General features: G+C 42.6%; 1 protein-coding gene across 1 annotated transcript in view; it reads right to left on the bottom strand.

Annotated features, from left to right (window-relative positions):
• Positions 1–7,437, bottom strand: part of TRIM42 (tripartite motif containing 42) — a gene marked incomplete at both ends in the record, with an annotated part of 30,628 nt that extends 23,191 nt beyond the window's left edge. The window contains 2 exons of the mRNA XM_079704444.1: positions 1,216–1,913; positions 7,097–7,437. Of these exons, the coding sequence (XP_079560570.1) occupies positions 1,216–1,913; positions 7,097–7,437 (1,039 nt within the window). The remainder of the gene's footprint in view (positions 1–1,215; positions 1,914–7,096) is intronic.
• Positions 7,438–13,934: the final 6,497 nt, after the last annotated feature.

Below are 13,934 nucleotides of genomic sequence, written 5' to 3'. Positions count from 1 at the left end.
TTTCCCTTAGAGAAACTATAACTATATTATATGTAGCCAACATAAAATAACCATGAGCAGGCATGCAGAGGAAAAGCGAGCTGTTGACTAGAACATTACTGGCTCTTTCTGGGTTTTCCCTTTATTATGTATTTGCTATCAGTTCCTTTACTGTGCTGCTTGCAACTTCAGGGGAAATTTAAAACTGAGGTAACTCTCAGCATTGACTTAATTCTTTTCCCCTTTAAATTGGGAAGATACTGAAGAAATCCATCTTTAGGGACAAAACACCTTAGAAAGGCTCACAGAGCTTCAGGACACTACAGGATCAAGCTCTTTGTTCTCCAAAGGAGGAAATGAGGCCCAAGGTCATGAAAATTATAACCAAGATTATAGAAGCTTTATGTACTTATTATGTGCTAAATGGCTCTTTGCATGCTTCCGTTAGAGTATCTCATTTAATCCTCTCAACCACCCAATGAGGAAAGAACTTTGTTCAGGGAAGGACAAATCTGACATCGTATTAGATCTGTTCCTTTTGCTTTAACCTTTGTGCTTTGTTAACATGTGGTTAGTCCTGCAGGCTCTGTACCTTTTGTAAAAGAATGTTGCCTATAGCCTGAAATATACAGGATAGCCTGTTCTCAAGGCTCTCATCTTTAAAAGTCCATTCACATAGAGATAAAAAGTTGCAGAACAGAGAATAACATTCGTCTTGTTGGAGGTTTGCAGGAACATGGTGACCTGACCTACGTGGACAGCTGCAAGGACAAAGGATACAGACACCAAGAAGCTGGCAGCAACCAACCTGACCCCTCCCTCACCTTGCTTTTAAAAGTGCTTTGCTGAAACCCCTCCCAGAGCTTGGGGTTTTGGGGGACAGGAGCCACCTGTCTCCTTGCCTGACCCTGCAATAAATCTTTCTCTGCTCCACACTCCAACCTATTGTCAGTTTGTTTGGCCTCACTGTGTGCCGGGCACACGAACTTGCATTGGGTAACACCGTTATCCCCATTTTATAGATGAGAAAACCAAGGCACAGGGAGGTTACGTGGCTGGCGGTAGTTGCCAGATGTGGATTCCAGGCCACTGACTTGCAGCCTGGCTCCGTGTCTCCCAGGGCTTGGACTGCCCCACCAGGTGGAGGTAAGGCTCTCTCTAAACAGATCCTCCCAAATCACCTTCCCTATCAGTTCCAGAGCTAGAAGTGGTGGAGGGAGAACAGGGGACCAGTACCTGCTTTGAACGTGGCCATGGCGCTGAAGAGCGCGGCAGCCCTCTCGGAGCAGGCGTCGATGAGGCTGATGGTGTCGTGGTCACTGTGTAAGGCAGTCTTGCAGAAGCTGCAGAGCAGCTGGTCGTCGTTCCGGCAGTACTCAGTGATGCGGCTGGACGGGTGTTGGATGCAGATCTTCTCGTCCTGGTCCTCGGCGCTGATGTCCACGAACACGTGGTCCTGCATGGTCACGTCCAAGTGGAAGGTCTTGAGGCACTCATTGCACAGGTTGAGGCGGCAGGTGATGCAGCGCTTGTAGGCGATGCGCTGGCTGCGGCAGACCTGGCAGACGATAGGCCCGCTGGAGCGGTCGAAGCGCCACCTGAGGTAGCCATGCTGCTGCATGTAGCGCTTGGTGAGGCGTCCGCGCAGGTAGTTCTCGGGCAGCTGCATCCTGTGGCTGTAGGGAATGCAGTGCGAGCGGTTGCACACGGGGCAGATGAGAATGAAGAAGTTCTCGGTGACCTCGGCGTGCTTCTGCAGCTGCCGCAGGCACTTCTCGCACAGGCTGTGGTGGCAGGGTAGCATGAAGGAGTGCAGGCGCAGCCGGCTGCAGATGGGGCACAGCAGGTGGCTGACCAGGTTGCTGTTCGCGGGCATCATCTTCACCTTATGCAGCTGCGTGTCGCTGCTGCCGATGCGCAGGGCCGTCTTGGAGCTGCAAGGGGAAGCAAACATGGGACCTCAGGAGGAGAGCTCCGTTTCTCCACCTCGGGAGGAACCGGGGTGTCACTGAGCCGCTTTGTGGTGTGATGCGGAGGGGCATGGCTGTGCCGGGGTTGGGGTGGGGGATCGGGGGGATGGTGCCTGGGTTCTAAACCCCCCGTCACCATCCTTTAGCTGGGCGACGCCAGGTAAGTTAATTAACCTCTCTCTGCCGCTCTCCTCCTTATAAAATTAGTGCTCACCTGATAGAGTTTCTTGAGAAAATTAAAATTGAATTGAATACCTGCATGGCCTTAGAGCGGTCCCTGGAACACAGTAAGTGTGATACAACTTCTTGTTATTTTTTGAGCAAGAGAAAAACAGTCCAGAGGGGCCGGCACTGTCAGCTGGGTCTTGGGGTTCTGTTGGCCCTGGATAATAACACAGAACACCCACAGCAGACAAGGCCATTCTGGGACTGTGATGGAGCAAAACAGAAACAAGACCACTTCTTCATGTTTGAACTCAGACAAAAGCAAGAACATTGTCCAAACCACAAAAATGATCAAACATCCCCTGTCCTGGTTAAGGACAGTGACTGCTGCTTTCTCACCAGTTGCAGCATCAGGCTCAACTCTGTTCTTCCCACCTTCTAGGCAAGATTTATTAAGATACCTAATAGGAGATTTACCCCTGTGTCCTCACCTAACTTAGTGATGCCTTCTTACGGAGACACCTCACACTTGCTCGTGGTGTATCACTCAGTTGTTGCACTGGGCCAGTAAATCCAGTCTCCTCTGGGCACTGACATTTTTATTGTGTGAGATGGAACATAGAAGAAGATGGGCAAAGTGTTCTTCCCAGGACACCAAGAGGTTAGTTCCCCAGCCAAGCCCAGAACCCGTGTGTTCTGATCACAAGACCTCAAGTAGGACTTAAGGGGCTAGGTGCTAGGGGCAGGTTGCACAGGGTGAAATGCGCTGCTTTAGAGTTGCACTTTTGAGATAAGTTTCTTCACCTCTCTCATCCTCAGTAAATCAAAGCTCACAATACTACTTCCTTCATGAGGATTTTAAAGTCTCCATGAGATAATCCACGATAAGTGCTTAACTGCCTGGACCTAGTAAGCATTCAATAAAGGGCCACTATAATGACACCTCTCTGTTCCTAGCCAGCTCATGTCCACAGCAGGGGAAAACAGCGGTCAAGTCTATGAAAAGTATGTGCTTGTACGGTGTGTGTGTGTGTGTTGAATCTTTGTCTAATATCTGAGGCTGATTTCATATATTGTAAGAACTGTGGATGAAGTAAGTGCATACTTGTAAAATTTCAAGAGTATGTTCTAAGAAGCTACAATCAGGGCAAAAGCAGTTTATGAAAATAAATGAAGTAGCCATAGGGATGGAGGTATAAAACATACTTATTTGGACCTAGAGTGTGTCATACAGAGTGAAGTAAGTCAGAAAGAGGAAAACAAATACCGTATGCTAAAACACATGTATGGAATCTAAAAAAAAAAAAAATGGTTCTGAAGAACCTAGGGGCAGGACAGGAATAAAGATGCAGACGTAGAGAATGGACTTGAGGACACGGGGAGGGGGAAGGATAAGCTGGGAAGAAGTGAGAGAGAGGCATGGACATATATACACTACCAAATGTAAAATAGATAGCTAGTGGGAAGCAGCCGCATAGCACAGGGAGATCAGCTCAGTGCTTTGTGACCACCTAGAGGGGTGGGATAGGGAGGGTGGGAGGGAGACGCAAGAGGGAAGAGATATGGGAACATATGTATACCTATAACTGATTCACTTTGTTTTACAGCAGAAACTAACACACCACTGTAAAGCAATTATACTCCAATAAAGATGTTAAAAAAAAATACTGATTTTGTGACTATTCCTATCCCTTCTCCTCTGTTTGTAGTAGTGATGTCTAGGGGTTGCATTTGACATTGTGCCTGTGTTCTCTTTTGCCTTCTTGCAGTCCCTGTGTGCCCCTGGATCCTTCCCCATTCCCTTGGCCAGGGACTCAGGTCTCAGAGCCCAGGCAGTCAAGGGTGATACTCAAACATGTTGGAAGGGAGTGGCACCATGGGGACAGTGCCGGTTATGGAGACTCGGGCACCTGGAAAGCTCATCCCTTAGAGATTTGGATGCTGGTATTCAAGCCTGCCAGACTCCATGTTCTCAGCTTTGTTCCTTCTCTGCTTTCCCAGCCTCTCTGCTTTCTCCTGCTCCAGCTTTGGAGGGGTCATCTGGAGGAGGAGGGCAGATATATACAGGATAGCTGGGTGGATTTCTCTAGTTTCATAAGGTGGGGCTATGAGGCTCAGTGTGTAATATAAAGGGAGACAACACGAGAAATCAGAAAGAAGGAGGGAGAGAGGAGGGTGCTGGGGAAAGAGAGAACAGGGAGAAGAGACGGGTGTTAATGGCCCAGGGAGTTGGGGCGAAGGTGAAAAAGAGATGAGTAAGGCAAAGAGGATGAGGAAGATGCTGAGAAGGAAGCAGTGATGAGGAACAGGGGAGGCGGTGGTCCAGACACCAGGAGAGAGGCCAGGTGGAAGATAAGCCTCAGCGTACCCAGCACCAACCCCCTGACACTTGCAATAGCATCTCTGACCATCATCAGAAAGCCTCAGGCTTGGACTTGGGCATTCAGTGGTCATGATTCCATGCCAAAACCATCACCAAGCCCAGCAGCCTTGTCTTTTTGTTGAGATAACTGGCCTCTGCCCCTCTGTACAGTGGCAGCCTGCTCCCAGATTAAGGCCTGTTCCCCTTGTACTTGGGCTCCCATATATCACCTGGCAAGGCTCCTGGCTTCCCTTCTTGTTCCCTCCAGGCCATTCTGCACTTTAGCGTCCCCTGGGGGCAGGAGAGTTTTTAAAAAAATTCTGATGCCCAGGACATACCTGAAGCCAATGAAATCAGAATGTCTGGGGGTGGGGGCCAGGCATCAGTAGTTTTTAAAGATCCCCAGGTGATTCTAATGCAAAACAAGGTTTGGGGGCTACTGGTCTAAGCATCTCCAAAGCACCGGTGTCATCCTTCCCCTGTTGAAATGGGCTTGGTGACTCTTCATTGCTGATGTGCAGAAAATGGGGCAGTTGAGAGGAGAGAGGGGTGTGAGAGTTACTTTCTGCGCCTTAGAACTTTTGCACTTGCATCCAGAACCCCTGGATTCTCTGTTCGTGCCAACACCACGCGAGGTCCATGAGCTGAGAGTAATTTTTATTAACCAGCTACAAAGTGCTGAACTGTGAGAGAGATCATATTCTTCCCCCGAATTCACTGAACGTTTGCTCACAGAATTGTTTTTCCAGCCTTGAAAGGCTTCCAACCTGCCTCTCATCTTTCCGCCTCTCCAAGTGCTGTCATCTTAGAGTGCTGAGTTTTGGTCTTTCCCCTCTAAGAAGTCTGCCTCTGCTACTCCAGACGTCCCTCATGTGTGACATGAAGAGACCACCTTGGTCAGGGCAGGAAGAGGCTATGCAGTGCCTGACACAGAGGGTTAATGCCCTAAGTGAGAAATTGAGACCCTCAGTGCCGTGACTTCTGGGTAGGAACAAAGAGAAGCCTGGCAGGAGTTCATGGCCACCTGGGGTACTTACACAGGCCATAGGGGTTGAAAGCGGCCTGTGGAAGTTACTGCTTTTCCAATGAGTGTTGCAGTTATCAAGGGTTCAGAGGAGGAAGGGCAATTTATATTTTTATATCACATAACAGATTTCAAAGCAATATTAACCCCCTGAATCATTGCAGGTACCATACTCTCCATTTTTCAGGACAGCATTTTAATTTAAGCACACAGACTCTGGGTTCAAATTCTGACTGCATCTTACTAGTTGTGTGATCTTGGGCCAGTCAACCTCTCAAATGCTCAGTTTCTTCACTGGTGTGATGGGCATGAGGTAAGGGTTACCTGGGGTCACGCATGTGGTTCCCAGCAAGTTGCTTACGCACTAAGTATTAGCTATTAGTATTTTGTAGAGGTGAGAGTGGTGGGGTTCAGGAGAGCTCAGCACTCACTCACACAGCTGGGGGAGCTTGGATTTGGAACTCAGGTCTATACTGATTAGTGACTCTTTAGGACACGTACACTTAATGGCTACAAAGTGTAGTTTTTTGTTTTTTTTTTGCAGTTGAGGTAAATTTTATTGCTACATTTTGAAATGCAAAAAATATTTAAAATAATAACGCCATTGAATATATATTTTTACTGTTACATTAAGTGCAAAACAGACTTTATAGTTTTTTTTTGTTTGTTTGTTTTTTTGCGGGCCTCTCACTGTTGTGGCCTCTCCCATTGCGGAGCACAGGCTCCAGACGTGCAGGCGCAGCGGCATGGTTCACGGGCCCAGCCGCTCCGCGGCATGTGGGATCTTCCCGGACCGAGGCACGAACCCATGTCCCCTGCATCGGCAGGCGGACTCTCAACCACTGCGCCACCAGGGAAGCCCTATGGTATTTTTTAGCTCTTTTTTTCTTCTAGTTTTATTGAGATATAATTGACATATAGCACTGTATAAGTTTAAGGTGTACAACATAATGATTTGACTTACAAATACCACACAGTGATTATCACAGTAAGTTTAATGAACATCCATCAACTTGCACAGATACAAAATTAAAGAAATAGAAAAAAATAAAAAATTAAAAAAATTTTTTCTTGGGCTAAGAACTCAAGATTTATTCTCTTAACTTTCATATATAACTGACAGCAGCATTCATTATATATATCCTGTTGTACATTACATCCCTAGTAACCTATCTATCAAAGCTGGAAGTCTGTACCTTTTGGCTGCCCTCATCCAATGCCCCACCCCTACCCCCTGCCTCTGGTAATCACACATCTGATCTTTTCCTATGAGTTTGTTTGTTTTTGAAGAGTAATTGACCTACAACACTATGTTAGTTCCTGTTACACAGCATAGTGAGTTGCTATTTCTATACATTTCAAAATGATCATCATGAAGGCTAGTTACCAACTCTCACCATACAATGACTATGTAATATATTTGCACCAAGACATATTGTAACTAGAGTTAATTGCTCCCAAGTTCCTGGCCTCCCTTTTTCAGATAAAGAGGTGGAATTGGGGCGGGGCTGCTGACCTGCCCTGTCCCCACAGCTGGCAGGGGGCCCCCCAGTTTTCCTGAGCCCCGGTGGCCCGCGTTGGGTGCGCTGCACTTACAAGGTACGGATGCTCTGGAGGCGGCCCCTGTGGAACGTGATGGTGACATTTGGGCAGCACTGGCTCTCGTAGTAGTGGCACTTGAGGTTGCTGCTGGCTGTGCAACAGCACTTACAGTTGGGGTCATTGGCCCAGGAGCAGCAGCACCAGTGGCAGTTGGGGTTCTCGGAGCAGGTGCAGTGGCAGCATTGGCAGCTGCGCTCATCTTTGTAAGGGCAGGGAAAGCAGGTGCAGTTCCGCTCCGAGGTGAAGAGGAACTTGCAGCACAGACAGGAGCATAAGTGGGGACAACACCTCTGCCATGTACAACATGGAGAGCAAACACACATGGCAGTCTCCATGGCGCCTATATGATCGCCACCCGCTCCCTGGAGCTCTTGATGCCTCCTCTACCAGGATCCTGCTGTCAGTTCTCCCATGGAGGGGTCCCTCCTCCCCTGAATGAGGAAGTCAGCTTGGAGGTTTCAAGAGGTTGGCTGTTGTGAGGCCTTCACAGGAGGTATCCCTGCTCGGAAGCTCATGAGCTGGCATTTACATAGATCAGTTCCAGGCCATTTGCTTATGTCACAATGCCTGTCTCCCCACCATGTCTCACCATACAGGACAGGAGGGAGGGTGGGATCTGGGGGGTAGTGGCAGGTGGGCTGACAGATACTCCCTGCTTCCAGAGGACCAGCTTCAGAGGAGTGTCAATGAAAAGAGCATCCTGTCCTGTATCACACTTTGGGTTATTGGGTGGATTTCAGAAGCTATTTCTCTTTGTTTGGTCCTTTTCCTGCAACTTGGGCAAGTTGACTTCAGGGTATGTCTTCATGGGCTGAAAGCCTGGGTATGATGCATTGGAAAATACAGACTGACATGATATTCCTCTCCTTGGGCTTTTTTTGTATTGCTAGAACTCTTTATTTGATGAACAAAGTGCAGTGTTTACGAACAATAATGTCATATATAAAGGGAATCACCATTTGGAGAAAGAATTAAAGGAAAAACAGATATAGGTTCTTTAAGGCACTTCTGTCAGTAGTGATTGAGTTTGTCAGTTGCTGCATAGTCACTGCTGATTTTTATGAGGCTTCAGGCATTAGTCACTGTGAATATTTCTTGGCATTTTTTGCAGCCTCATGGGATTAGGCTGAGACTCAAGCTCTGTTTCCTACGCCCCTGCCCTCTTCCCCAGTCTTATCTCACTGTATCCCTTTTATCAAGAGGCTGGAACTCTACATGAGACTCTTTATCTCTTCTTTTAGTATATGCTCAGCATCTCTAGAAATGACCTTCTATTTTAGGAGAGAATTTTGCTTTCCACTTTATGCAGCTTGCAAAGATTGAAAGAGCAGAAATTTCATTATCATACCATATATATGATATGAACACTGTCTTATTTTTTTCCAGAAAGAAGCAGAGGTGGGAGCTGAATTTGGCTGTAGGAATTTATTGCATAATATATTCCCTCTCCCTATGATTATCACTTTATAATAAGAAAGAACATTCACTGAGTGCTAACTGTTCCAGCCACACTTTGATTTTAGATTCCTACAGATGAAAAATTTGGATCATAGGCTATGTACTTTATTTATGTATTTATTTATAATTACTAAGTTGCTTACTTAAATGAATATGACAGTTCATACTGACAGCAGTGGTGTATGGGAGACACTTTTTCCACACATGCTTTCTCAAACAGAATTTTATCAATATTCCTATCTGTTCTCTAGACACAGAGGTTTGAGTTTCACCCCTGAATTTATTTTCATCATTGGTCAGTGCAAGACTTCCTCTTTTTAAAAAGAAAAATAAAATTTTTATTAAGATATAATTCACTATTTTTAAAAATTTATTTATTTAATTAATTAATTTTTAAATTTTTGGCTGCGTTAGGTCTTCGTTGCTTCGCGAGAGCTTTTCTCTAGTTCCAGCGAGCAGGGATACTCTTCGTTGTGGTGCACAGGCTTCTCATTGCGGTGGCTTCTCTTGTTGCAGAGCTTGTGGGCTTGTGGGCTTCACTAGCTGTGGCTCTCAGGCTCTAGAGCGCAGGCTCAGTAGCTGTGGCTCACGGGCTTAGCTGCTCCGCGGTATGAGGGATCTTCCTGGACCAGGGCTCGAACCCGTGTCCCCTGCATTGGCAGGTGGGTTCTTAACCACTGCACCACCAGGGAAGTCCCATAATTCACTGACTATTAAACCCACTGTTTTAAAGTGAACAGGTCAATGGTTTTTAATATATTCACAAGATTGTGTAACTATCACCACGATTTATTTCCAGAACATTTTCATCACCCCAAAAAGAAACACTGTACTCATTAGCTATCATTCTCTACGCCCCATCCCCACAGCCTCTGGCAGATATTAATCTATTTTTTTGTGTCTATAGATTTGTCTATTCTGGACATTTCATATAAATGGAATCATATAATATTTGGTCGTTTGAATCTGGTTTCTTTCACTTAGCATAATGTTTTCAAGGTTCATGCATGTATCAATATTTCCCTTTTATATGACTGAATAATATTGTATGGACATACTTCATTTTGTTTACCCATTATCAATTGTTGGACACTTGGATTGTTCCCTCTTTATGGCCAATATGAATAATGTTACTGTGAACATTTGTGTACAAGTTTTTGTATGAACATGTGTTTTCATTTCTCTTGAGTATATAATATACCTAGCAGTGGAATTGTTGGGTTATATGGTAACTCTATGTTTAACTTTTTGAGGAAATTCCAAACTGTTTCCAAAACAGTTGCACCATCTTACATTTTTACATTCCCACCAACAATATTATGAGTGTTACAATTCCTCTACATTCTTACCAAAACATGTTATCGTTTTTTAAAAATAATAATTATTATAGCCATCATGGTGGGTATGAAGTGGAATCTCATTGTGGTTTAGACTTGAATTTCCCTGGTGACTAATGATGTTGAGAACATTTTGATGTGCTTATTGGCCATTTGTATATCTTCTTTGGAGAAATGTCTACTCAAATCCTTTGTCCATTTTATTTTATTTATTTATTTTTTAAATTAAGTAATTATTTTTTGGCTGCATTGGGTCTTCGTTGCTGCACGTGGGCTTTCTCTAGTTGTGGTGAGCAGTCTCTAGCTTGTTGCAGTGCACGGGCTTCTCATTGAGGTGGCTTCTCTTGTTGTGGAGCATGGGCTCTAGGCACGTGGGCTTCAGTAGTTGTGGCTCATGGGCTCTAGGGCTCAGGCTCCATAGTTGTGGCGCATGGGCTTATTTGCCCTGCGGCATGTGGGATCTTTCCTGACCAGGGCTCGAACCTGTGTCCCCTGCACTGGCAGGAGGATTCTTAACCACTTTGCCACGAGGGAAGTCCCCCTTTGCCCATTTTAAAATTGAGCTGTCTTTTTTATTGATGAGTTGTAACAGAGTTCTTTGAGTAATATAGATACTACACCATTACCAGATATATGATTTGTAAATATTTTTTCCATTCTGTTTTTAGTCTTTTCACTTTTTTCAGTGTCCTTTTTAAAAAAATTATTATTATTATTATTATTATTATTTGTGGTACGCGGGCCTCTCACTGTTGTGGCCTCTCCCGTTGCAGAGCACAGGCTCTGGATGCATAGGCTCAGTGGCCATGGCTCATGGGCCCAGCTGCTCCGTGGCATGTGGGATCCTCCCGGCCCGGGGCACGAACCCATGTCTCCTGCGTCAGCAGGCGGACTCCCAACCACTGCGCCACCAGGGAAGCCAAAAAAAATTTTTATTGGAGTATAGTTGATTTACAATATTGTGTTAGTTTCAGGTGTACAGCAAGTTCATAGTGTCCTTTGAAGGACAAAAGCTTTAATTTTGATAAAGTCTAATTTATCTATATTTTTGTTGTTATTGCTTGTTCTTTTAGTGTCATTTAAGAAACCTTTGCCTAATGCAAGATCATGAAGATTTACACCTATGTTCTCTCTTAACACTTTATAGTTTGAGCTATTACACTTAGATCTTTGATCCATTTTGAATTAATTTTTTAATTTGATTTGAGAAAATCCATTGACCATAGATGTACAGTTTACTACCAGACTCTATTCTATTCCTTTGATCTATATGTCTATCCTTATGTCGACCACACTGTTTTGACATTGCAGCTTTGTAGTAAGTTTTAAAATTGGGAAATGTGAGCTCTCCACATTTTTTTCTTGTAAAGATTATCTTGGATATTCTGAGCCTCATGTATTTCAGTATAAATTTTAGGATCAGCTTTTCTATTTTTTCACAAAAGGCCATTAGAATCTTGACAGGGATTGCATTTAATCTTTAGATGACTCTGGGGAATACTGCCATCTTAACAATATTAAGTTTTCCAATCCTTGAACACAGGATGCTCTTCCATTTATTTAGGTCTTTTAAGTTTTCTGTCAACAATGTTTTTTAGTTTTCAGTGCACAAATCTGGCACTTATATGGTTAAGTTTATTCCTAAGTATATTTTTTGGATACTACTGTAAATGAAATTGTTTCTTAATTTTATTTTTGCACCGTTCATTGTTAGTGCATAGAAATAGAACTGATTTTTCTATATTGGTCTTGTATCCTGCAACATTGATGAATTCATTATTAGCTCTAATCTTTAAAAACATTTTTTTTATTTTTTAAACTTCATGCCATCTGTGAATAGAGGTACTTTTACATGATGTTTTTGAATATGACACCAAAAGCATAGGCAACAAAAGCAACAATAGATGAGTGGGACTATATCAAACTAAAAACTTCTGCACAGCAAAGGAGACAATCAATAGCGTGAAGAGGCAACCTATGAAATGGGAGAAAATATTTGCAAACCATATATTTGATTAGGGGTTAATTTCTAAAATATATGAAGAACTCATACAACTCAAGAACAAAAAAAAAAAGACCCAGATAGTCCAACTAAAAAGTGGGCAAAAGACCCTAATGAACATTCTTTTTCCAAAGAAGACATACAGACAGTCAACAGGTACATAAAAAGGTGCTCAACATCACTGATCATCAGGCAAATGCCAATTAAATCCACAATGAGTTATCACCTCAGGAAGTGGAGAAAAGGGAAGCCTTGTGCACTGTTGGTGGGACTGTAAAATGATATAGCCTCTGTTGAAACAGTATGGCAGTTTCTCAAAAAATTAAAAATAGAACTAACATATGATCCAGAAATCCCACTTCTGGTTATATAGCTAAAGGAAAAGAAATGAGTATCTTGAAGAGATGTCTGCCCTCCTACGTTCATTGCAGCATTATTCACAATAGTCAAGATATGGAAACTACTTAAGTGTTCACTGACAGGTGAGTGGAAAAAGAAAATGTGATCCGCACACACACACTCGTACTGGAATATTCAGTCATAAAAAAGGAAATCCTGCCATTTGTGCGACAACATGGATGAGCCTGCAGGATATTATTCTATGTGAAATAAGTCAGACAGAGAAAGACAATTATTGTATGATCTCACTCATATGTGGAATCTGAAAAAAAAGTCAAACTCGTAGAAACAGAAAGTAGAATGGTGGTTTCTGTGGGGGTGGGGGGATATGGACAGATGTTGGTTAGGGAGTACATCCTCCATTTATAAGGTGTATAAGTTCTAGGGATCTTATGTACAGCATGGTGAATAGAGTTAATATTATAGACTTGAAATTCGCTAAGAGAGTAGATCTTAGCATTCTCATCATACCAAAGGTTATGGCTGTATTAATTAACTTGATTGTAGTAATCGTTTCACAGTTTATACGTATATCAAGTCATCAAGTTATATACTTTAAATATATACAATTTTACCTCTTAATTATTCCTCAGTAAAGCTGGGGGAAAAAAATCAACATACAAAAATCAATGATCTTCATATATACAAACAAAAACAGAAGATGTAAAAGGAAAAAATACCCATTTACATTCACAAAAAAACAAAAGGAGAAAACAAAGTATATAGGTATAAACTTGACCAGAAAGTTTCAAAATCTATATCAGGAAAGCTCTAAAACGCCCTTGAAAGACTTAAATGTAGACTTGAGCAAATGGAAATATGTACCATATTTATGGATAGGAAAACTCAACATCTTAAAGATGTCAGTCTCCCTAAATTAACACATTCAATGCAATTCTGATAAAAACAGAATTTTTTTCTGAAGCTAGAAATGTTGATTATAATGTTTACTTAAAGAATAGATAAGCAAGAATAGTCAGGAAAATTCTGATGGAGAATAGAAATAAGGGGTGTACTGGTACTAAATATTTTTTTTAAATTTAATGCCTCTATAATTAAACAGCGTTGGTGTTGGTGAAGAAATAGACTGACACTGAAAGAGAAATAGAAAAATCCAAATAGACCAAATTGCATATGGAAATTTAATATGTATATAAAGGCAGCATCTCAGGTCAATGGGGAAAAGACAAGGTATTTAAGCTATGTGGTTAGGAGGATTAGATAGTCTTCTGTAAAAAAATAAAATTTAATCCATTCTTCACACCAAGATAAATGCTGAATGGATAAGAGATTTAAATGTGGTGAAAAATTAAATCATACAAATAATAAAAGGAAACATGGATTAATGGCTTTATAACTTGGGAGTGTGGAAAACCTTCCTAATTATGACAAAAATGCAAAAGCAATAAAGGAGAAGATTGATAAATTTGATTACATAAATAAAAATATTTTAAAGGACTGAAACAAAACACAAACAAAAAAGTGAAACAAAACCCTCACAAAAGTACCAAACCTACTCACCATTAACAAAGTAGAAAGACAATGAAAAATTGAAAACAATGTGTAAACTATGGGCAGAGATTTGATATCTTTAACATCTAAGGAGCTTCTAAATATTATAGATGGAAAAGATCAG

The sequence above is a fragment of the Hyperoodon ampullatus genome, assembly GCF_949752795.1.
Source record: "Hyperoodon ampullatus genome assembly, chromosome: 5".
Classification (NCBI taxonomy): domain Eukaryota; kingdom Metazoa; phylum Chordata; class Mammalia; order Artiodactyla; family Ziphiidae; genus Hyperoodon; species Hyperoodon ampullatus.
The sequence above is the reverse complement of the archived record's forward strand: the minus strand, read 5'-3'. Positions and strand labels throughout refer to the sequence as shown.